Below are 24,821 nucleotides of genomic sequence, written 5' to 3' on the forward strand. Positions count from 1 at the left end.
GCAATAGATGAATGAGTAGGTACCAGTGAGTTGTTTTCAGGGTTGAGAGTGAGGGATGTTGGGGTTATTGCTTGGGCTGATTTTGCCATATGGAGTGTCTGCCAAGGCACCTTGGACTTCATGTTTTGAGGCCTGACACATTTAAAACAGTTGCAGAATGGAAACATTGCATTTTAAGCAAGTCTGTAGGTGCTATCAATATGACAAAGCAACCTGAGGTAGTTGTTCTTTTGAGCCTAACCTGTTTCCATCTGTACAGTGTGCTAGGCTTGCTGTATCTGCTCTTCACAGTATCACAGTATCACCAAGGTTGGAAGAGACCTCACAGATCATCAAGTCCAACCCTTTACCACAGTGCCCAAGGCTAGACCATCGCACCAAGTGCCACATCCAACCTTGCCTTGAACTGCCCCAGGGACGACGACTCCACCACCTCCCCAGGCAGCCCATTCCAGTGCCCAATGACTCTCTCAGGGAAGAACTTTCTCCTCACCTCGAGCCGAAATTTCCCCTGGCGCAGCCTGAGGCTGTGTCCTCTTGTTCTGGAGCTGGCCACCTGAGAGAAGAGAGCAACCTCCTCCTGGCCACAACCACCCCTCAGGTAGTTGTAGACAGCAATAAGGTCACCCCTGAGCCTCCTCTTCTCCAGGCTAAACAACCCCAGCTCCCTAAGCCTCTCCTCGTAGGGCTTGTGCTCAAGGCCTCTCACCAGCCTCGTCGCCTTTCTCTGGACACGCTCAAGCATCTCAGTGTCCTTCCTAAACTGGGGGGCCCAGAACTGAACGCAGTACTCGAGGTGTGGTAACCTTTAGTATGGGCTTGTTAATATAAACCAGTTTGCATCTTATTCAAGAGTTGATTTTGGAAGTGCATAACTTCCAAAAAAATTTTTTTTGAGTTGAAGTCAAGAAATTACAGAATCTGGATTAATTTGTAATATTTTGTATGGATCTCCTTTTCACTTGCAATACTTTGCTGTTAACCTATCCTGAGGCACTTATTTCCTTGAGTTACTTAATCAGTTTTCATCAGGCCTGCTGTCAGATCATCTTTAAAGTGATAAAGAGGTGATTAACAGTCATCGTGTGCCATGGGAAGTTTGAGCATGCAAATGCAGTAGTATGCAGGTTGTTGCTTTCTTATGTGGGTGAAATCTGTAGTGCTTCAAAACAGTGGTACTGATCTGGCCTTCAGGCCTTGTGGCATTCACTCCTTGCACTGCCTTGGTTATAGTCATGATCCAAGTGGCATGGGAGCAGTTGGGACATCTGATCCATACTGGACCATTGTCAGGCAGTTGGGATTTTTTTTATTATTCACTACCTTATAGCCAAATACATGTGAGGAAGCTAATTTTCTCTGGTGTTTATTTTTCCAAGAGACATTCATGGGACATCTTGAAAGACTGAATTTCAGTGTGTATCCTCTCTCTCTGAGGTCTTTTGAGTCTTTGGGCTACTGGAAGGTTTACTGTTGTTTCTGCTCTTCCTGCTCTGTGTATGTTAATACTGTTTTCAACTGACTTGTATGGTGGGAGTTGACAGTGACCCAGAGGTCCTTTCCAACTTAGTAGTCAAATAGGAAGTAAATTTGGTTTAAGGAATAGAAAAACTGGAATGTTTATGAAAGCAATAAAGGCATCTGAGATTAATTATATGCAACTGAGACTGTCTAAAGTCTGCAGAGCTGCTTGAAACAGAGGTCATTTTAGCCTCTCCAGTTTCACTATGAGGTGATGCATAGCATACCTCTGGTGTTTGCCTTCCTGTAGTCCTAATAGTAAAAAAAGAGTAATAATTCCTCTTGCTGTTTGTATGTTCACACAGCACGAGTAGGTGGGAAGGAGGTTAGAGTGGCTAAGGGCTGTGCAGAGCACTGTGTCCTGATGTGTGTTCTTTTGATTTCAGGCAAAAGTAAAGAAGCAGAGATCAAGAGGATAAATAAAGAACTAGCAAATATTCGGTCAAAATTTAAAGGTAAGTGACTTGCTCATACTAAACAGTTCATATTTCCTTGTGTGATGTTCCTCTTTGGACTTTCGTTTTGGTTTTGCATGTTCAGACTTTTTTTTTCTGTCAACTGCTGATGTAAGCAAAGTGCTTGAGCAAGCTTTTGGAATAATTGTTGAAACAGAATTTCTTGACAGTCTTGTAATTCTTGGCCAAAACAGAAGCAGACTTCCTCCTATATCAAAGAACTAAGCTACTGTCCACAAATCTTTTCTACTGCTTTGCATCTGAACTGTGTTTTCAGCCTATCTTCTTCCAGAGAGCTCTGAACTGGTTTAAGAAATGTGGGTGGATGTAATTATTTCCAGTAAAACAATCCTTCCTTCCTCTTCCCCTCCATCCATGGCCCCTTTAAGGAAGTAATGGGTTAGGCTCCCTTCTAGCAGAATTAAGATAGTGTGGTGGTTGAAGCCGTGTATCTTGACCACTCCCATAGGTGACAGCAATACAAACTACTTGTATGAAACAATGGATAACAAATGACTAATTCCATCCTTCTGCATTGTAGAAGGCAGTGTTTCACTTTTATCCACACATGGTAAAACTCCTGCTGGAACTGTATTCAACTTGTGTATGTGGCTTCAAATTTTAAAACTTCTGAGGGGTAACTCAAATACTTTTGAATGCAGTTCTACCACTAGTGGCTGTGGCAAAGCTGTTTAAATTGATATGGGGCTGTGTGTGTGGTTGATAAGGTGCTGCAGGTCATCTGTGTGGCTTTGGAATTTGCTGTATTCAGATTAAACCTGTTTAATTATCTATCCTGACTTGACTAGTGTATTTGTTGGAGTACTCAGTGCCTTAAAGCCTGAAATGCCATTCCTGAACTTCATAGGGATCTGTTGCTGTTCTGAGAGAAAGGTCTCTTAAAGGCATATGAAGACCTGCAAAAACTTCTGTGAACAATAACTTAGAAAAGTTGACCACAGTGCAAGACACTCAGAAAAGTTAAGAGATTAGTCTAATTTAGAAGCCATTGCATGCCTCTGTGCTAACTTTTTCTCTTCAGAAATTTCAGCATACTTAATCCAGTTTGGTGACTTCAGCCTTAAGGCAACTCTGGAAATATAATAGCTGGGTTTAGGGTAACTTGAAAAAGGAACTTTCCTTCAGTTGGCTCCCTGTGCTGCTGTCACTTTTTTTTTCCAGTTCCTTTTCATTGCAAAGCTTCCATTGAACACTGGTGTTGGTCTGGTGGTTTGTTTGGGGTTTTTTTGTCTGCCAAATTATCAGACTTTGCATAATACATTTTACAGTCTGTTCTTCATCACCCAAGTCTAAAATTTGTGCCTGTTTTCCAGACAGGGACCAGTAGATGTGGTTGATGGGTAAGCTTTGGTTTGTTTGCAAAAACATGATGATTCTTCACTAATGAAATTGGAAGAAGGTCTGAAAAGCCTTAAAGTTACCGAAGCTTGTGTAGGAGGTTCTGTCAGACCTACTCATCACTGCTAGAGATGAACATGCAGCTGTAAAAGAATGTGGTGAAGAGTTGCAGGAAAAGGTCATAATTATTAATGCTACTCAAGTACTGACTTGCAGGGATCTTACAGTCCGGTTCTTGCTTGTTTGACTGTGGTCAAGTAACTCTCTGTAGATAGGAGCAGTTAGCAACACTCCTGAGATGCTATCGTGCTCAGCTCCCTCTGGTGTCCAGTGGCAGGACAAGGGGTAACTGGCATAAATTTGAATGTAAGCTCTACCTAAACATGAGGAGGAACTTCCTTAAGGGTGATGGAGCCCTGGAGCAGGCTACTCAGATATGGTGGAGTCTCCATCTCTGGAAACATTCAAAACTCACATAAATGTGTTCCTTTGTGACCTTCATTAGATGAACCTGCCGTGTCAGGAGGGTTGGACTCCAGAGGTCCCTTCCAACCCCCAACATTCTGTGATTCCTTGTTTGCGTCTCAGATGAAAGGCTTTAATCCATCTGAAATGGGAAAGCTACATTCAAGCCTTTGTTCCAAATGAAAGCTAAAGCATTCTGGAAAAAAAGATGGCTTGTATGTCTTGAGTAACTTAAGTTTGACTCCATTTGAGGCTGCCTGTACCAAATAAATCGTTAGCTTGCAAGTGTGAAGGAAACAAATCTGTAATTGTACATCAAAGCAATCAACACAGCCTTTAATGCTAATAATAATAATTATGTCTTACTGGTAAAATGCAATAAATTCCATGTGGGAATTGCAGAATGAGTAATGGCACACAATTCAGTGTTTTGTTAGTGTCAGTCATCTTGAGTCCTGACAGACAGGCTGTTTGGTAGCTCCTTTGTATCACTGAGCACTCATGGGTTAAAGAGCTGCTGATTGCACAGTTCATAGAAAACCAGTTCTGTTCATCAGTTTTGCAAGGTATGACCAGGCTGAAGAACAACAGTAGTTGAAACTACATGCAGGTTAAGTTCTTCCTGTAAGAAAATCTTGTGTGCTCCCAACCCAGAGCCAGCTGTGTCCTGAACTGATCTCCAGTTGTGTGGGCAGCAGGGGCAGGGAGGGGATTCTGCCCCCCTGCTGTGCTCTGTTGAGACATCTGTCCCCCCCTACCCCCAGCAGTGCTAGGGCCAGCTCTGGAGTTCTCAGCACAGACAAGGACCTGTTGGAGCAGGGCCTGAGGAGGCCACAACAGTGATGGGAAGGCTGGAATCCCTCTGCTGTGAGGCCAAGCTGAGAGAGTTGGACTTGGTCAGCCTGGAGAAGAGAAGGCTCTGGGGGCACTTTAGAGCAGCCTTCCAGTATTCAAATGTGGGCTACAGGAAAGCTGGATAAGGGTTTTTTGTTAAGGCATGGAGTGGCAGTGTAATGGCTTCAAGCCAGAGAAAGATGGGTTTTGATTAGGGAGAAATTCTTCTCCATGAAGGGTGATGCTGGACCACATTGACCAGAGAAATTGTGGAGGCTTCAAGCCTGAAAGTGTTGGAAGGGGCCTTGAGCAATCTAGTCTGACTAGTGAGAGGTGTCCCAACCCATTACAGGGAGCTGTAACTAGATGATCTTTTAAGATCCCTTCTAACCCAAACCATGCTATGATTCTACAATTCCCTGGTTAATTGATATATAGGGGAGAAACCATCATAGGAATCTTTGGCTGTGTAGTGCCATGACTCAGGCAGTGATCAGAGGGGTGCTTTCAGCAAAACAGTGCAGTAACTTTAGCCTATGTACCTTGGGTAGCACCCTTTAAGCATAGTTTATTAGTTGTGAATAAATAAGTCTGCTCCTTCAAAAGTAGCTTATGTGAAAAACAACAAAACCTTCTCATAAGCTCATCTTCATTGTGGCTACTTCGTTTCTGAATTTGTATGGATTTTAGGTGAAAAATCTTGCTTAACTGAAGGCAGTTTGATGTAGCCTGAACAAAACTAGACATAAATGTTGCAATTTGGAAGAAGCTGAGTTTGAACAGCTTGTTGTATAGTTGCTTAAGGCCTTGAGTGTGAGTAGGCGATTGCTGTGTATCTTTCTGCTGCAGGAGTTCTGCGTGGGCTTTGTGCTGCATGGTTCTTCTTGCAGAGCTGGATAAAAATAAATGGACCTTCATGATGTGTGTTTTTTATTCTTGGGTTAAGTGGAGATTGAGTTTAACTTGGTTTCTTTTTATGTAGCACTGACTTTTTAAGATGTTTTTAGATAGTTTGGGTTAAGACAAATATGAGACCGTTTCACTTAAGATGGAGTCCCTTGCTAAATAAAAATGGCAAGTGCTGGTGCTCTGGGTTAGTTACTTGGCTGGTGAAGGTGCAGCTCTTGGACTAGCTGCACTGATGTGACAAGGGAAAGGTCTGACTGTAAGAGGTAAGGCTTGACAGTAGTGTCTCCTGACCTGTTACTGCTTGGGGCCAGTGTAAGGGACTGATAGACCACAAGGACCTTTTTCTTTCTCTGGCTATTTGCACTCTTCAGCATACTCTGTTGCTGTGTCTAAACTCCCACCTCTGTAACATGCACCATATATCCATACAGTTAGTGACAGAAGCTGTGGATTTATGCTTTTGTTCCATCATGCAAGCAGCTGGCAAGGCTGTTGCCTGCCACGCATTTAGGTAACTTGCTATTTGAAATACTGTTGTACATAACAGGCTGAAATGAGACTGCTCATCTCTGGGGAAAAAAAATAACCATGGTTTTCCTGAACTGCTGGAATGTCCTTTGGGTACGTATGGGCAGTATGTGGATTTGGGTTCTAATTGGGCTTCTGTGCTCAGAGGGAGTCTAGTATATTGTACTTAACAGTGACTTTGTCTCTTGTTTCAGTGTGAGGAAGCTCTGTTGCTAGGTCAGTGTGTCCTTGACTGTTGCTTTAAATGCTTCTGCTTTAACTGAGATAAGATGCAGTAGAGCAAAACTACACTGGCCTGATAAAGCAGAAGTTGTAGGAGTTAAGTTTATTGTAGGTAGAGAAATACTATTCCTTCTGTATGTTCATACTAGAAGCTGATTTTGCTCCTGTGTTCAAGCTAGAAATCTGACTCTCAGAGTAGTAATTTCCTTTAAACAAGTGGGGAAAAAAATCAAGTTTGTTACCTTGTGTCATTTTGATCTATTGGAGCAGAATCCACGCACTAGTGAAACTGGCCACGAGTCTATCAGCTATTTCTACAGCCAAAGGAACTTTTGTTCTGTGCTTGATTTGGACTTGTTCTTTCCTTCAGATCTGGTGTTAGATTTTAGGTTTATTCTGCCTGCTTAAGGAAGTTTGTTTTAAGAGCAACTGCTAGATGTTGCCTCTGCTAGCATATCTTAGTTTTGGCTCATGCATGAGTGTCCCAATGTCAGTTGATAATCCCTGCTTTTTTCTAATTTCAGTTCCCTGGTTTTCTTAAATGGGATAACAGAGAAGCCTTGCTTTCAAACTAAGCAGTAACCCTTACCTGTTTCAAACAGAAGTTGTGTGGCAGTAAATTACTTTCCTGGCAGATGGTGAAAGCACAGTCTTTAGATTTAAGATGGGCCTGGCTAGACACACTGTCTTCTGATCACCTCAGAGATGTACGAAGGCAATCAGACAGTAAAATAATACAGCACTGTCAGGGTTCCTTACCCTCTACCCTACCAGACTAAACTGCTGCCTTGTCTCCTCTGCCTGGTAGTAGGCTTTGTAACTGTGCAGCAGCCTGGGTTGTTAGGTATGTTGAATTAGATTCAGAATCAGGTGCTGCTTTTTGACTCCTAGTCCAAATTAAAGACAAAGTGCTGCCTGACAACGTGTCTCCTAATGTATTTGTGTCTTGCTGTTGCCCCTTTTGGAAGGTGTGTGAAAGAGAACCTTGAGCAGTGAAACCCAAAACTTCGCCACTGAAATACTTAAGAAGGTGATGTGCAGAAGTGTGAAAGTAATAATTCTTAATGCTAGTAGTACTCACTGGTCAGCTGCTAATAACTTCTTTCAGAGGAAAATGACTGAAACTTTCCAGGAAAAACAAGTAGCCTTTGCAGTGTCACTGTGCTCAAAACCTGCTGACAGCTGTTCTGCACTCTTCCTGTTTCAGCTGACTCAATTTGCAGGGCTAGCAAACGTTCCCAAAAGCCTTTAAAAATGAGCTGAAAGAAATGGTTGTGTATTGCACCAAAGATAACAGAACATGTGAAATTTCCTTCTGCTCTTGCTGGGATGTTTGCTTGAGGTAGGGGGAAGGTGTGCTATTTTAACACATACTTAGAGACTCGTTAGTGATGTTTAAAATAGAACCTTTATATGACTCTTTAAAAATGCTGCATGAGAGGGAGAGGATTTGAGTAGTAGAACTTGAAATTTCAGTAAGAATCTGAATCAAAGATTATTCAAAACACAGCTGGAGTTAGACAACTGCAGTCAGACCTTTGGAAATTGCTCAGCTAATTAAAATTTAAACAAAGACAATGATGTTCTGTTATTGTTGGGAATCAGGAAGGTTTTAAGGAGGAATAGTAATAACTGTTACTCAGCTTAGTTTTAAAGCTTGCCTGTTAGTAAGACTCTTCACACTGCCTTCAGTTCTGCATATAAGAGACAGAAGCTTTCCAAAGAAGTCAGCAAACTGTTTTTTTCATCTTGAAACGTTTCTTTTCTAAAGTACTGGTTTTACCAAATTGTTCTTTGATAGCAGACAATGGAGAAGGAAGCTGTTATCAGCTCCCTGTTACCAGGATGGCAGTATGCTTTGAGTTTGTTTGCGTGGCATAACTTCCATCAAAAATACTTCAGATACCCCAAAGGCCAAGGATCTTGCTAATCTAACAACTTAAAATTCTGGTATCTTGGAAGGATATAAAGCTTGAAATAGCTGAGTCTTTAACCTGAAACAAAGGAATTGCCAAACCATGACATATTTAGCAAAAGGTGATGAGGTTCAGAGCATACATACTTTAATCTGCTTGTGTTCTTTGTTAAACTGTTGGGTTACAGTATTCTATATTCCCTCTGCAGAGCTCACAAGGCCACAGTTACTTGAGAGCACAGGGTTTGTGCTTGTGACTGTGCTGCTGATGGATTGTACAGTAGCAGGCAGCTGCAGTTAGTCTCTTGGAAGACTGATTGGGATTTTTTCCCTTGTGGTGAAGTTCACGTGAAAGCTGCTTTCTGATGACTTTCAGTATATCTGTATCTCTGAAAGAAGCAACTAATGATGTTGATGCTACTAAATAGTATGGCAAGTCCTTAGTTACATAGAGCTTAGCCATGAGAGGAACTGGCTAAAACAGATTCATCTTACTTACTGTCCCTTTCTGTGAACCATAATTGTATCTGCTGGTGGGCTCCACCATCACCTGCTCAGTCACCTGAACCTGCTGCCTTGTCATGACAAGACTTGTTCTTATTGCTAAGCAGTATAAAGTGTCCCTGGTTTAGCCACTGCTGGTTTCTTTGCCCTCCAGATGTCATAAAGGAGACTAACTGAAAATAAAATCCTAAAAGCTCAAAGAATCTTTCATTAAGGACATGAAAAACTTTAAAAAACTAAATCTATCACTCTGACTACCTGTATGTATAGTAGTTTTTCTTCTTGCCCATAAAGTTATGTTTTGATTTACATCTCCCTGTCATGATGGGATGGGAGAAAGCTTCTGCTCTAGTACTTTAGTATAATAGTATAACAGGAGGCATTTATTTCACCTGTTATAAATACAGAAGACTTTATTCCTTTGCTACTGAAATCATAATTTGAAGGCCACAGCAGGCAGACATGGCTGAAAATATTGTTTTTACTTTCTGGCCATAGGGCTTCCGAAGAAGAGGAGGTGGAGGGGTAAAAGTCCAAAATGTCTTTCTTCCTTCCCGATCTGGATGTTTCACTCTGGTTCCAGCAATTTTAGCTCAGAGGTCTAGTAAAGCTGCCCTCGACTCATTTGCTGACTCAATAGGAAAATAGCCTTATGGCAGCAAGCTGTAAATGTGACTGGAGGAAAACATGTCTTTGGGCAGCTTTCTGCAGAGCTGGCTGATGCCAGAGGATCCAGTAGAGCAGGATTTCTCAGCCATGAGTACCTTCAGTGGTGCTGCTTCACGTTTCTTACGTAAAATGTGACAGAGCTGAATATAAGCTTTCTTTGTGCAGTGTAAAAATAACTGTAAAGTGTTTTTTTCTTTTTGTTGACAAGTGATCTGTCTGTGCCAGTTTAATAATACCAAAAGGTCAGTGAGTCTGTAAAGACTCAGATTTGAAGAGTATCTTTGTCCGTATTAAAATAGCAGTTGTGTGCTAAAATTATTTTCTCAGTTAAAATGAAGCTTAAAGCTCTTTCTAGAGTCAAAACTGGAAAGCAAACCCCCAGAATGCATAGTTGCAGCCTGTAGATATAAGCTTTTATCATGGTCTACCTCAGTGTCTCATGTTTTGCCTTGGTTGACCAACATTGCTTGGCTTCACGCGTTGCTAGTGTGCATTCCCTCACAAGCTACATGTATGGTCTTCTGCTCTTTTTATACACTGAATGTAGTGAGACAGCACAAATCCAGGCAGAAGAGAGAACACAGAGAGCATTGCTCAGGAGAAGGACTTGGGGATGCTGGGTGATGAGAACCTCAATATGATCTGGCAATGTGCACTTGCAGCCCAAAAACCTGTGTCCTGGATTACACAAAAAAATATGGTCAGCAGGTCAAGGGAGCGGCTTCTGCTCCTCTGCTCTGGTGAGACCACACCTGCGGTGCTCAGTCCAGCTCTGCAGTCCCTGATACAAAAAGGACATGGACCTGTTGGAGCAGGTCCAGAGGAAGCTATGAAGGTGATTAGAGAGCTAGAACACCTCTGCTATGAGGACAGGCTGAAAGACAATATCACAGTATCATCAGGGTTGGAAGAGACCTCACAGATCATCAAGTCCAACCCTTTACCACAGAGCTCAAGGCTAGACCATGGCACCAAGTGCCACGTCCAACCTTGCCTTGAAGTGCCCCAGGGACGGTGACTCCACCACCTCCCTGGGCAGCCCATTCCAGTGTCCAATGACTCTCTCAGTGAAGAACTTTCTCCTCACCTCAAGCCTAAATCTCCCCTGGCACAGCCTGAGGCTGTGTCCTCTTGTTCTGGCACTGGCCACCTGAGAGAAGAGAGCAACCTCCTCCTGGCCACAACCACCCCTCAGGTAGTTGTAGACAGCAATAAGGTTGTTCAGCCTGGAGAAGAGAAGGCTTCCAGGAGACGTTAGAGCAGCCTTCCAATACTTGAAGGGGGCTACAGGAGAGGTGGAGAGGGGCTTTTGACAAAAAGCCAAGTGAGTGCCAGAGTCATGGCGTGGTGGAACAATTTCATGGCTTCAAATTGAAAGAAGTTGGATTTAAGTTAGACATTAGGAAGAAATTGTTTCCTGTGAGGGGTTGCTAAGGCACTGGAGCAGGTTGCCCAGAGAAATTACAGATGTTTCAAGCATGGTTGGGTCCTTGAGCAACATGATCGAGTAAGAGTTATCCCTGCTCATGTCCCTTGGAGCTAGGTGGATCTGCAAGGTCCCTTGTAACCCAAACCAATGTATGCTTCTCTCGTCTCTGGGATCTGTAGTTGGATGTGGCAATGAAAATCTCATCTGCTTCTGCACCAGTAGATGGAAAGCAAAGAGAAACTTCCATACTATTAAGATTGTTTATATTTAAGTGCTTATTACACTGAAGTTTAATACAAAGCTTAAAATACAGCTTGGGGTATATTTTTGGCAAGGGCCTTGAGTTGAGGTTATCTTATTGGAGCTTTACTCTGCAGTGTTGTTCTGTCTGAAGTGGCCCATCAATAAGTCATACACACTGATCTGATACCCTGCTTGTTCTGGGCCCAGAAAGCAGAGGATAAGGAGCTTATAAAGTTTTTTTAGACAGCATTTTGCTGCTGTAACAACTCTCCAGCATTCAAGCTTGCCTGATTTAATGGATGCTCTTTTATCTCCTCATTTGGGGCAGGGAGAGAATGTTCTGCAAACAGTGTAAGTTCATATATTGCCCTTCAGGAAAAGACATGGTCTGCCTGATCAGCTGCAAGCTCAGTGCTGTTCCATGAAGCCTTTAGAAAGCTTCTAAAATAAAGCAATGCTGCAGCATAAGGGCAAACCCTATTTATGGTGTAGTTTCCTTCTCGAGCTGAAACACTTGTGAATGCTTTCATTTGACAAAGACTTTAAAGCTCTCATGGTAATCTCACTTTCTGTGGGTTTTTTTAAGGCTTTGGGATATATCTTTGTCATTCCATCTTTCCAAAAAGGTTTGTTGGCTTTGTTTTATTGCTGACTGTAGTGCACTTAAGAGCTTTTACTGTGATAGAGGTTTGATAACTGGTTTAACAAGACATGTACAGAAGACACAGACTCATAGAATCATTTTAGTTGAGAAGACTTCTAAGATAGCAAAGTCCAGCCATTAACCTAGAACTCCTAGGTCACTAAACCATATCCCTTAGAACCACATCTATATAGCTTTTCAGTCCTTCCAGGAATGGGGGCTTTCATAGCTGCTCTAAAGAGGAACAGGGAAGTCTCAAGTATATGGTCAGGCCACACCTTGAGTACTGTGTCCAGTTCTGGGCTCCTCAATTCAAGAGAGAGGTTGAGATACTGGAATGTGTCCTGAGAAGGGAAATGAAGTTGGTCAGAGGCCTGGAACACAGCCCTGTGAGGAGAGGCTGAGGGAGCTGGGGTTGTTTAGCCTGGAGAAGAGGAATCTCGGGGTGATCTCATTGCTGTCTACAACTACCTGAAGGGAGGCTGTAGCCAGGTGGGGTTGAGCTCTTCTGCCAGGCAAGCAGCAACAGAAGAAGGGGACAGAGTCTCAAGGTGCACCAGGGCAAGTCTAGGCTGGATGTTAGGAGGAAGTTGTTGGCAGGGAGAGTGATTGGTATTGGAATGGACTGCCCAGGGAGGTGGTGGAGTCACTGTGCCTGGAGGTGTTGAAGCCAAGCCTGGCAGGGGCACTTAGTGCCATGGTCTGGTTGATTGGCCAAGGCTGGGTACTAGGTTGGACTGGATGATCTTGGAGGTCTCTTCCAACCAGGCTGGTTCTATGATTCTGTACCTACTGCCTGTTAGCAAGAAAATCCACTAAGGACATAGGATAATTTGTGGGCTAGATGACATTTCATGACTGTCCTTTAGCACATAGATAACATTAAATGGAATTAACACTGAAATCTTCACCTTTGGGGCATGTTTGGTTTTTTAAATCCCCTTAGAAATTTCAGATATGGACAAGTATTTAAGGCTAGTATCATGTGAATGTCTTGATTCAGTGACAGCTCAGCATTTTGAGTTACACATTTTTGTCTTGGATCATTAGGAGGAGCTACAAGCTACTATGTTCTGTGACTGGGAATGTTTATTTTTTTTAAAACCCATGAGTTGTGTGGTTGTCTGATACTGGTTTGTGATAACTTTCATGTGCTGAATACAATTATGTAGAGTCTTCCAGTCTTTTAATTCAAATAAGTGATCCACTCTTTTTGCTCACCATAGAGTAAATAAAAGCTGGAATAATACACTTAAAATTGGTGAAATTTAAGTACAGTAATAGCTGAACCCTGTTTATTCCTCTCCTTTAGGGTGAATCAAATGGTAGCTGTGAAGTACAATTGTAACTGCTGGGTCTTGTTACTAGAAGATGTGAAGAGGTTCCTCAGTGGAGCTAGATAATAAGAACAGCATCAGCTTAATTGTTCTTTGTTTCCTTGCTTTCCAGGTGACAAGGCCCTGGATGGTTACAGTAAGAAAAAATATGTCTGCAAGCTGCTTTTCATCTTTCTCCTGGGGCATGATATTGACTTTGGTCACATGGAAGCTGTAAACCTGCTCAGTTCCAATAGATACACAGAAAAACAAATTGTGAGTAACTCAGTCTCTGTGGAAGATAAGCTGTTCTGCCTCATATCCTGCCTCTGCTCCATAGTCTGTAAAAGTCTTGGCTTTATTCCACCTCCACCCAACACTTAAAAACCTTATTTTGGGTTTAGCAGTAGTTCTGCAATTTAAACACCTTTGTGCACAGGGGACTTTTGTCTTAGTTGTGAAAGGTACAACATGCACTCTGTAAAAAAATCACTGCTCTTGTTGAATTGCCTCGAGTCTTTCACTGGGAGGTAAGTAAACTTTTAATGGTCTCATTATCTCTTTAAGTCTTCCTAGGCAAGCTTGTGTTGCCAGGTACACACAGCTTACTAGCATCTGATAATAAACCAAATCGTTGCTCAGTTTTGGGGTCCTTACTACATGACAGACATAAAAGTGCTGGAGTGTGTCTAGGGAAGTGTAGTGAAGCTGGTGAAGGATCTGGAGAGCAAGTTCTGTGAGGAACAGCTGAGGGAGCTGTTCAACCTGGAGAAAAGGAGGCTGAGGAGAGACCTCATTGCTCTCTACAACTCCCTGAAGGCAGGCTGGAACCAGATTGAGGGTTACTCACTTCTCCCAAGGACTGAGAAGAGACTGGATGAGGCACTTAGTGCCATGGTCTAGTTGATTGAGTAGGGCTGGGTGATAGGTTGAACTGGATGATCTTGGAGGTCTCTTCCAGCCTACTTGATTGTAGAATTCTAAGAGATACGATGAGAGGAAGTGGCCTCAGGTTGTGCCAGGGGAGGTGTAAGTTGGACATTAGAAGAAATTTCCTCACTGAGAGGATTCTCAGTGGAAAAAGTTCTGCAGGGAGATGGTCAAATCCATGTTCCTGCAGGGATTCAAAAGAGGCAGAGATGTATTGTTGAGGGACATGACAGCCTTGATAGAGTTAAGAGTGATTGGACTGGATGATCTCACAGGTCTTTTCCAATGGAGATAATTTAGTGATATAACGTGGCCTTTTGATATATGCTGAAATGGACTGACAAAACAAACTGATGAATTAGGATAACACTTAAATTTTAGATTCATTTTGTCTTCCTAGCCTCCACTCTTCTATTAGTATTTCTACCCATATGTTTGGTGTTGGAGGAGCACTTTGTCTCCAATTGTTACTTGAGACAATAACAGAAAACAAGAGTCAGCTAAAATCAGTGTTCCCTTTCCTGCTTCTGCATCCCAGGGCTATCTCTTCATCTCCGTCCTGGTGAACTCTAACAGTGAGCTGATTCGCTTGATCAACAACGCCATCAAGAATGACCTGGCCAGCCGCAACCCCACCTTCATGGGCCTGGCTCTGCACTGCATCGCCAATGTGGGCAGCCGGGAGATGGCTGAGGCCTTTGCTGGAGAGATCCCCAAAATACTTGTGGCAGGGTAGGTATGACTCTGCAGTACAGAGTTTCCAGTAACTGCAGGTGCTTTGTACTTGAGCACAAGTGCACCAGCACAACAGGAGAATTAAGACCATGCCAGTATCTTGAGTTGACTTTTCCAGCCTCTGTACTGTATAAATGTGTGGCAGTGAATACCACTGCAATGTTTTACTTTTCTTATCTTTCCTGATGAACCGAAGAAAAATGTGAACCTAAATAGATGTTTACATGAACTTTGTTACAAGCTGAAGTCTTTATTTAACCCTGCCAGGGCGTGCGCTTGGGTTGCAGCAGCCCCCTGCATTGCTCTAGGCTTGGGCAAGAGTGGCTGAAAACTATCCGGGAGAGGAGGACCTGGGAAGCTGGGTGACAGCTGACTGAACGAGAGCCAGCATGTGGCCAGGGAGGCCAACAGCATCCTGGCTTGAATCTGCAATAGTGTGACCAGCAGGACTAGGTTTGCCTCCCTCTACTCAGTACTGGTGAGGCTGCATCTCAGATGCTGGATTCAGTTTTGGGGCCCTCAGTCCAAGGATATTGAGGTGTTTTAAGCATGTCCAGAGATGGGCAACAAAACTGGTAAAGGGTCTGGAGAACAGGGCTGCTGAGGAGCAGCTGAGGGAACTGGGCTTGTTCAGGCTGGAGAAAGGAGGATGAATGGAGACCACCTTGCTGTCAACAACTCTCTGAAAGGAGACAGGAGCAAGGTGGGAGTTGGTTTCTTTTTGTGCCTCTTGTTCGTTTGAAAAAGAGGAAATGGTCTAAAGTTGCACCAAGGGAGGTCTAGTTTGTATAGGAGAAGAAACTTCTTGACAGAAAGGATTCAGAATGGAACAGGCCCCTCTGGGAGGTGGTTGAATCCCCATTCTTGGAGGTGTTACAAACTCAAATGTCGTGCTGAGGGGGATGGCTTAGCACCAGAGTTGGTAGAGTTAGATAATGGTTGGCCCTGATCCTGAAGGTCTCTTCCAACCAGAATGATTCAGTGATTCTATGCTGAATCATCCTGACTACATTTCTCATGAAGGAATATTCTGTTGTGTGATCTTCCTTGCCTTCATCTGCTAGCCACATTGCAGCAATCCCTGTAAATGGCCAAAAGGCAATGCCAGCTTTCTGACGTTCTCTTTGGTTGGCCACAAGTCTCTAAACACTCCTGCCAAATAGTTGCAAGTGTAGTTGAGTAAATCCAGAACAAAACTTGTGGCTGCAGGGCTAATCTGTTTTGAAACTTGGTGTCCAAATGCAGAGAGTGCATTCACACTTAGGGCTGTGAAATGTGGAATATGTGTGGATCTTGCTTTATGACAAACTATTGTCTTGCATTAATACAAAGCGTTATGTTGTGCAAGAACTGTTTTAAGACTCTAAATGTCAAGTTCTGCAGCTTGCCAGTGTTGCTTATGCAACACCAATTGTGACTGTCTGTTATGTGCACCATGAGTAGGTGGTAAGAGAGAGGCTAGAATGTGATATCTAGCTGTAGCAGAAGTCACAGAAAGCACTTCTGAACTCTGGAAATGGTTTCTCTGTAATGCCATGCTTGAGCACTGTCACTGTTCTGCAGAGCTGAAATGTAGTGTGGGCCAGAAAAGGAGTAAGCAAGCAGGTAGCACTTGATGCTTAACATAGTCCTGGTCTGGTGAAGGAAATGGGGGAAGAATCTCTCTAATTTCACCTTTCTCTGATGTGGAATTCCTTATGTGAGGGCTCTCATCCACAGATGAGGTATTCTGGAGCTTTGTCAGGCTTTTTGCTGTCCTTCCCAGATGCAAGGAGGGAACACTGCGAGTCATGGGTTTTAGTATGAAAACCTTAAAAAGCCAGCAAAATTTCATTTGGAGTCGTTAATCATACAGCACAGTCCCTTCAGTTCCCTCTTCTTTGAGCTGTTTGTGTTCTGGGATCAGTCTCCAGAGCCTCACTCTTAGTGTGTCCTCTGCAAAGAATGACCTTGTCCTCATCACAAGAAGGATATTAACCTGAAGGGGGAGGTCCAGAGGAGGCCACAACAATTATGTGAGGGCTGGAACCTCTCTGCTGTGAGGCCAGTCTGAGAGCGTTGGGGTGTTTCAGCCTGGAGAAGAGAAGACTTCAGGGAGACCTGATGGCCTTTCAGTGCTTAAAGGGGATGATCAGAAAGTTTGGGGACAGACTTTTAAGCAGGGCCTTTTGTGACAGGACAAGAGGTGATGGCTTGAATTAAGACGGAGCTTCATACTGGAGAGGCAGAATCTTTCTTTTTGTAATGCTAAGGGTGGTGTGATCCTGTCCCAGGCTGCACAGGTGCCCCATCCCTAGAACCAGTACTGGTCAGGTTGTTTGGGGCTCTGAGCAACCTGATCCAGTTTCATATATTCCTGTTAACTGTAGGGAAGTTGGACTGGATGACCTTGAAAGGTTCCTTCCAACTCAAGTCTGTGACTCTAGACATATATCATGTGCATGTCATAGCCAAGAGACCTGTGCAGATGACCACTATTGGTTACATTTCAACTTCAGTATAGCTCTCTTGGCTTGAATATAAAATGGAGGGAGGAAGTGGGCAGAGAGAAGAGGAGTAGTTTTGGAATTTGTTGATTTTGTGTTTTTAACTGAGGTCCAATTTGGTCCCATGGAAAATTGGTAGATTCACATAATGCTGCTGCTGGTGAGGTGAAGGTTTCTGGTTCCTTTGGAACTTTAAGTACAAATACTCTATGGTTTTTAGCTGTTTGTGCCACATAGAAAATGCTTAATTAGCCACTTTCTGAAAGAGAGTTCACTGAACTGGAAGAGCAGCAGAGCAGCAGGCCACTCCTAAAATAGCCTTTTTCTGTGCCAGCTGCAGGGGTGGCAAACCGAACAGAGCTGTGGGTTGCATGCTTGGTGAGAGCTGGCTGCCTTGTATGCTTGCTGTAGGTACTGAACTGCTGAGTAATGGTTTGTAGCTGATACACAGGACCTTGCAGGAGATCCACCCTTGGTCACATGGATAATGCAGTGTACCCTAACTGGATCAGATGAGTTGGTTTGGAAGAAGCTTGTTTCATGGCTAGATGAGCTTGTGCTCATTTGATGATGGACTTTCAGTTCTGATAAGAAAATGTGAAATGCCACTGTAAGATCTAAACAATCTTTATAGAGGTTGCTAGATAAAGGTAATAGTTGAAAACTTTACCAGTTAAACTTACTGGGGTTGTTCAGCCTTGGAGAAGAAAAGGCACTGCAGAGACCTTACAGCTACCTTGCAATACCTGAAGGGAATCTGCAGGGAGGCTGCAAAGGGATTTTACATAAGGGTGTCTGGCAGTAGAATAAGGGGAATGGTTTTAATCTTAGAGGGAGAGCAGGATTAGATTAGTTCTTAGGAAGAAGCTCTTCAGTACAAGGGTGGTGAGACAACTGGAATGGGTCACCCAAAAAGGTTGTTGATGGCTCCTCCTTGGAGGTGTTTGAAGCCAGGTTGCATGAGACTTTGATCAACTTGGGCTAGTGGCAATGAGGATCAAGTAGATTATCTCTGAGGTCCCTTCCAAGCTAAGCTGGTCTATGATTATAACAATTCTAATTAAAACCAAATTCTATGTATGAAGAATTTAGTGAACTTCTGGTTTAGCTCCTGTTGATAGGATGCTGCCTGGCTGTGGATGCTGTCAGTGCAGAGACCAGCAGAGTGCTGGCCTGCAGGTACTGCTGGGACATCAGCGCTGTTTTCAATCCCTGCTTGTTTCTTGCAGAGATACTATGGATAGTGTGAAGCAGAGTGCTGCCTTGTGCTTGCTGCGTTTGTATAGAACTTCTCCTGACCTTGTTCCCATGGGAGACTGGACATCTAGAGTGGTGCATCTCCTCAATGACCAGCACTTGGTAAATCAGCTTCATTATGCTTCTGGGGCCTGCTCTGCGTAGAAAGTGATGTTGCTTCTGCTGTTAAAAACACTATTCACTTATTTCTTCTTAAGCCTTTCAAGCAACAGAGTTCATTGAAACTGGGTTTTCTTGAGGCTTGAGGAAAGAAATGGAGGGAGTTATCCTGTTTTAGTTGCTTTATATGTTAACTTTTATTAAAGCTTTATCTCTTCCTTGGAGATACAAGATGATATGCATAGGTTCTTTTGCTGTGGCTCTAAATTAACCACGTGCCCTGTGATCCTAAGTCATATTCCATAGATGTAAAACCTAATTTTCTTAGGCCTTTTCAGATCAGACCTGATTTGTCAGTGCTTGGACTTCCTTGTCCTGTGGTGTCATTCTTACCTTGCTGCTTGAGAAAATCTTACTCTAGATAAGAGACTTCTCCATCTAGTTACTTTATGGAAGCAGGGTCATTAAGACTTGTTTCACTAGTAATAGAAGTGCTTTATTCTGCAGTAACAGAAAGTGTTTGTTAGGCAAGCCCCCTCCATGATGGGTTGTCAGAATTCTCTCTGGGACGGCCACCTGCACTCTGTTGCTTCTCGTCATTGTCCTTTTGTAGTAGGACAGTTTGCAGCCAGGCTTTATTTTAATATAGCTGTCTGTATTTATAGGAACTACTCAAATACAAGGCAAAGCTAATAAAAAATGTCATTAAATGCCCTGCAAGCATGACAGTGTCATCTTGGTGAGGATCCTGTGAGACTAGTCCATCTGCCAGCCAAATAAAAGGCTTTTTAGCATGGGTCTTTGTCGTGGGGGACAATTTTTTAATATACAACAAAAATTACAAAAAAGTACCTGAAATGGAAGGTGTTGATGGGCAGCATCTTGAACTTCACAAAATGGATGTTCTGACTTTGTTTTTTCTAGGGTGTGGTTACTGCAGCTACAAGTCTGATTACCACTTTGGCACAGAAGAACCCAGAAGAGTTTAAAACTTCAGTCTCCTTGGCAGTGTCTAGATTAAGCAGAGTGAGTCCAATGATAACCCTGATACTACTTCACTGTTGCTTAATTTACTCTGCTTTCTAGGTCGGGTTAGCTTACTCTTACTTGTTCAGCTTTCTAGGTCAAATTAGTTTAGTGTACTATTAAAAGTGAAGATGATTCAGTTTCATTTCATGTAGCTGGTTCAGCTAGCTTCTGGCACATGTTGCTTACCCAGGCAGAAGACTGTACTAGCTTATCCAAGCTTTCTTGCTGTGCTCCAAGTCTATGATGAAAAAGGGTGTGTGTCTCTCTCCCCTTCTCTAGTCAGGGTATCTCTCTCGCCTCCCCCTGCTTCCCCCTCCTCTCTTGTATTTGAAAAGACTCTCATGATGCAGCTGCATTTTTAATACTCATTTTCTGTAGCATTAGAGAGTATTTGGATCAAAGACTAATTCTGCAAACTTCTGCAGACAACCTTCAAAAATATAGGTATAAGTATTATCTAAGGTGAATCTTCCTATTCCCTGTCTGGAGCTGCTGCTAGGTTAATAATCTCAAGCATCTTATATTCTGTAAATGGGTACAGAGTGTTAAGCAAGGGCAGGGGGCAGCTGACAGGAGTGAAGGGACAATTCTTGAAGTTTTGGTCTCATGGAAAATAAGCAAGAGATGGGAAGATGCTGTTTTATACTGAGACTTATGTGGTGGTATATCAAAATTACTTTGAGTTCAGAGTTTAGTTTCTTTTCAAACACAAAGATTTTTATCTAATACTTAAATGCACAAAGAAGGGCTGAGGGAAGTGCATAACTGTTCTGTAATGGAGCATTAAGAACTAGATGAGAATTTCATTAAGCAAAGCTATTGTCAGGCTCATGCTTACCCTAGAATCAAAGGGGGAAAAGAAATCCATGAAGAAGGGTACTCCCTTTGAAACCTGATCTAAACTTTATAACATCTCACTGTGAAAGCTCTATGTTCTTTGCTCTGGAGTAGGAAATTGTTGGGTTCTCTTTTTCCACTGTAGTTGAGTCTCTCATAGCATCTTGCACTTAATTATTGCTGAGAGAGGAACTTGGAATTTATAACACTATATTTAGGCTTTTGTTGGCTGAATCTAGGAAATGTTAAAGTCTAACTTCTGGTTAAACGTTTCAGTGTTACAAAATGGTCATCTTCATTCTTAAAAAGCAAGCATACTTTCAGGAAGAGCCTCCCTAGACTTGCTTTATCTGTAAAACTGAATTTCAGTTAGGAGGACCCTGATGGTGTAGTCCTAGTGTGACAGCTTGCACCTAATTAATCTACCAAATTAAACATTGCTAGTGACATAGTTTTGTAAGCCTCTGTCAAAGGTAACCTCCAAGGTTCTTTAGATCCTTCTTGTGATTACACACCACTTCACTGCAGGAGCTGATGTGCTGCCTGCTTGTTTTGCAGATTGTAACTTCTGCGTCAACAGATCTCCAGGACTACACATACTACTTTGTTCCTGCTCCTTGGTTATCTGTGAAACTTCTGAGGCTGTTACAGTGCTACCCACCTCCAGGTAATGCACACATCTCAGCCGTGGCCTTCTCTCTTGTGTGGTATGTTCTTTCCAGAGAACTGCTGTGGTGTTACCATAACTTGGAGTGCAAGCATCTTGCCCTAAGATAAGGACACTGAAGTCTGTGCACCTGTGTGTTTCACATTATTAAATGCTGTGTAGCTCAGAGCAAAGTCTCAAACCAGTATGCATCTTACAGACCAGTTGCAGCTGCTGTTTCAAAGAAAGATGATCCAAGGGCTGGGGCACCTCTGCGATGAGACTAGGCTGAGGAAGCTGGGATTGTTCAGCCTGGAGAAGAGGTGGCACTGGGGAGGACCTTAGAGCTGCCTTCTGATACCTGAATGGAGTCTACAGGAAAGCTGGAGAGGGATTCTTCATAAGGATGTGTAGCAACAGGACAAGGGGGAACGGTTTGAAGCGGAGGTAGAGCAGGGTTAGACTGGATCTTAGGAAGAAGTTCTCCAGTATGAGAGTGGTGAGACGCTGAAATAAGTTGCCTGGAGAAGTTGTGGATGACCTCTCTCTGGAAGCGTTTGAGGTTGGGTTGGATGAGGCCTTGAGCAACCAAGTCTAGATGAGAGGTGTCCCTGCCCATGGCAGGGATGTTAGAGTAGGCGCTATCTAAATTCTCTCCCAGACTAAGCCATTCTATGATATTAAAAGCTTTGCAGTACAGCACAGAGTATGTTTGACTTTTGCAATCACTCAAGCAGAGCTGTGGCACAGAGTTCTTTTGCCAGCTCTCTACTGGGGAAGAGTGAACTGTTTGATGTATCGAAATACTCCACTTTAGTCAGATCTATCTAGCAAGGTGGAAGGCCTAAAGTAGGGATTAGGGTGTTGAACAAAATGAAGTTGTCCAACGGGTGGTTGTTCTCCAGAAGACCCTGCGGTACGTGGTCGCCTAACAGAATGCCTGGAAACCATCCTGAACAAAGCACAGGAGCCACCAAAGTCCAAGAAAGTGCAACACTCAAACGCGAAGAATGCTGTGCTCTTTGAGGCCATCAGCTTAATTATACACCATGACAGGTGAGCTGGGAGAATATGGCTCTGGTCAGGGTGTTGGAAGTGAAAAGCTGTAGCTTAGTCTGGAATACTAAATGGGGTTTCATTGGGGCAGAAGGGAGGAGAACAGAATGTGAAGTTGCTTGCTAGATTGAACACAACCACAGCGATGGAGTCAAGCAGTATTAATGCACTGTGATGCTGTCAGCATATTATTGCTTTGTTACTTGCTGCTTTGGGCTTGGGGGGTGTTTTGTATTGACCCCACCATGCTGATCCAACAGAGGTTATTTGCTCACAGTATCTGAATTTTCATGTCACCAGCAGGACATTCTGGCAGGCACTTTGATGCATTTAAAGAACTTTCCACTGCAGAAATAATATACTCTGTGTTGGGTGTCCTCAAACCTGCTGCTTTTAACCCTTTCACTTTCTCTCCTCTCCTGTGCAGTGAGCCAAACCTCCTAGTCCGTGCCTGTAACCAGCTAGGTCAGTTCTTGCAGCACCGAGAAACTAATTTGCGTTACCTAGCACTGGAAAGCATGTGCACGCTTGCCAGCTCTGAGTTCTCACACGAGGCTGTGAAAACACACATAGAAACTGTTATCAATGCCCTGAAGGTAAATATTTGTGTGCAGTCTGTGGTGTGTGTTGTCTGTTCCCCTGCCCCAAGGCTCCGCACCCCTCCTTACACTCTTAACTTGTTGGGTCCTCAAGTCGTAAGGTTTGTCTCTTAGTGCAGAAAATTTTGCTGTGGTGGCAAAACCAGAGGTCAACTCCAGTTGGTACAACGCAAGCCCTGCTCTAAAGCTGCCTGTTGCACTGTGGTTGGACAATTTCAACCACTTACTAGTGCAGCTGTGGCCAGTGGTGCCTGTTATCTAGTGGATCACAAAACCGTTCACCCTAGCTAGGGTAACTGTGGAGCATTCTGTACAAACTCCTCTATTCTCTCAGCACTTTCACAGCTTTGGATATGTAAGCTACAGAAATGAAACTGATTGTTTGAGTCTTGGAAATGTAACCTAAAAGCAGGAAGGTCTCTTAAGTCTCCAGAGGCCTCTTTCTAGGAGATTGAAAATGAGAACAGAACTAGAAACTCATAGCTTGTGTGAAGAGTATATCTAAGTTCATTCTGCATCTGAAAGATAATGACATTCTGTTTGCTTTAAAGTTGACAGTGGATTATAGTAACTTTCTATATCTCCAGTAAGTTACCCTTCTCAAAGATGAATTCATCCTGACCTTCTGTGTGTGTCTTTTTGCAGACTGAAAGAGATGTAAGTGTACGACAGAGAGCTGTAGATCTCCTGTACGCCATGTGTGACCGAAGCAATGCCCAGCAGATTGTGGCTGAAATGCTGAATTACTTGGAGACTGCTGATTATTCTATCAGAGAGGAAATTGTGAGTTGATATTAGTGTTTCCTTAACTCTTTCATAGCTGCCTTTGTGCCATTTATTCATTGAGATGCTGGGGAGGTTTCTTTTTCATGGTGGTTTGATTTTGTAGTCTAATAGCAAAGAGCATTCTTCATTTAGGTTGAAGAAGAAAGGGAGGTTGAAGAGTGCTCTTCATTTCAGATGAAGAGGTTGGAGAGGGAAGAAAAAGCAAAACCTTGGAAACGAAAAGATTTTCAAAAGCAATCTTAGTCTCAGGTCACTACATGTAGAAAGGGAAATTAATGTTGCCAGTGCTAAGGGTTATGTCCTATTCTAGTCAACTGTGTAATAGCTTCAAAAATTCATGTGATAAATACTTGTTTGTAGATACAACTGCATATTGTGAATGTTGTGACAACATTCAGTCTAAAGAGTCCCAAACCCAGTATCTACTAACAAACTGAAAGAGAGGCATGGTATCTGTCTTTCTGCCAGCAGGAAAAAGCATAATAGTTCAAATACTCACTTAAGGACCTTCCTAGAACAGGAGCCAAAACCCGTTGTTGGTGTAATTATTTAGCTTAGTTGGGTGCTGAAGTTCCTTGGTGAGAGAGGTTAACAATGCGGTGTTAGTTGATTTCCCTCTTGTACTGTCCTGTTCCTGCCAGCAGTCTCTCTTGACGTGGCAGAGAATGTGAATTTCATTCTATTAACTTGCTGCTCTTAAAGAAGAGGTCAGTATAGATGCAGCTGACAACAGATGATACAGAGATCTCTCTTTATGTTGCCTGTTTCATTCAGGATCTAAGAACCTTCATATTACCCAAACAAAGTCAGCTGTGTTTTGGTGACTGTAGTCTGCCTCTGCTACCTTGAGTTGCTGGGGTTTTGTCCAGAGATTTTCAGTTTCCTATGTGGTGCTGTCTTGGTAGTTTTGAACAGGTTACCCAGCAGAGATTTGAGACTGGAGGTTAGGAAAAAAATTGCTGAAAGTGAGGGTGGGGAGACACTGGAACAGGTTGTCCAGAGAAGTTGTGGATGCCTCCTGCCTGGAGGTGTTCAAGGCCAGGTTGGATGAAGCCTTGAGCAACCTATGCTGGTGGGAGGTGTCCCTGCCCATGGCAGGGGCATTGAAACTGAATGATTTTTAAGGTCTTTCCCAACCCCTTCCATGAGTTTATTGTAATTTTATAGCAAACAAAAAAATATTCAGTCAGTTGCTCTTGATCACTTCAGCACACAGCTGGAGAACCTCCCATGCAGGGATTCTGGGGAAAGCATGGTGCACCTGGCAGCTGGAGTCTTCTGGCTCAAAGTGTCAGTGTTCATCTTTCACCTGAGCTGTGGGAGCAAGTGAGCAAGCTGCTGCATCAAAC

At 43.2% G+C, this 24,821-nt stretch overlaps 1 protein-coding gene across 4 annotated transcripts in view; it reads left to right on the plus strand.

Moving 5' to 3' along the window:
- The window catches only part of AP2A2 (adaptor related protein complex 2 subunit alpha 2), a 56,470-nt gene that overhangs the window by 14,470 nt on the left and 17,179 nt on the right, over positions 1-24,821 (plus strand). For 2 of the 4 annotated variants that reach the window (XM_064163140.1, XM_064163144.1), the window contains exons 2-10: positions 1,908-1,976; positions 13,146-13,288; positions 14,481-14,674; positions 18,393-18,522; positions 19,444-19,545; positions 20,944-21,052; positions 21,937-22,087; positions 22,515-22,683; positions 23,332-23,469. In XM_064163140.1, the coding sequence (XP_064019210.1) occupies positions 1,908-1,976; positions 13,146-13,288; positions 14,481-14,674; positions 18,393-18,522; positions 19,444-19,545; positions 20,944-21,052; positions 21,937-22,087; positions 22,515-22,683; positions 23,332-23,469 (1,205 nt within the window). The remainder of the gene's footprint in view (positions 1-1,907; positions 1,977-13,145; positions 13,289-14,480; positions 14,675-18,392; positions 18,523-19,443; positions 19,546-20,943; positions 21,053-21,936; positions 22,088-22,514; positions 22,684-23,331; positions 23,470-24,821) is intronic. The other 2 variants (XM_064163141.1, XM_064163145.1) reach the window with 1 other exon arrangement.

The sequence above is a fragment of the Pogoniulus pusillus genome, chromosome 24, assembly GCF_015220805.1.
Source record: "Pogoniulus pusillus isolate bPogPus1 chromosome 24, bPogPus1.pri, whole genome shotgun sequence".
In the NCBI taxonomy this organism is placed as follows: Eukaryota; Metazoa; Chordata; class Aves; order Piciformes; family Lybiidae; genus Pogoniulus; species Pogoniulus pusillus.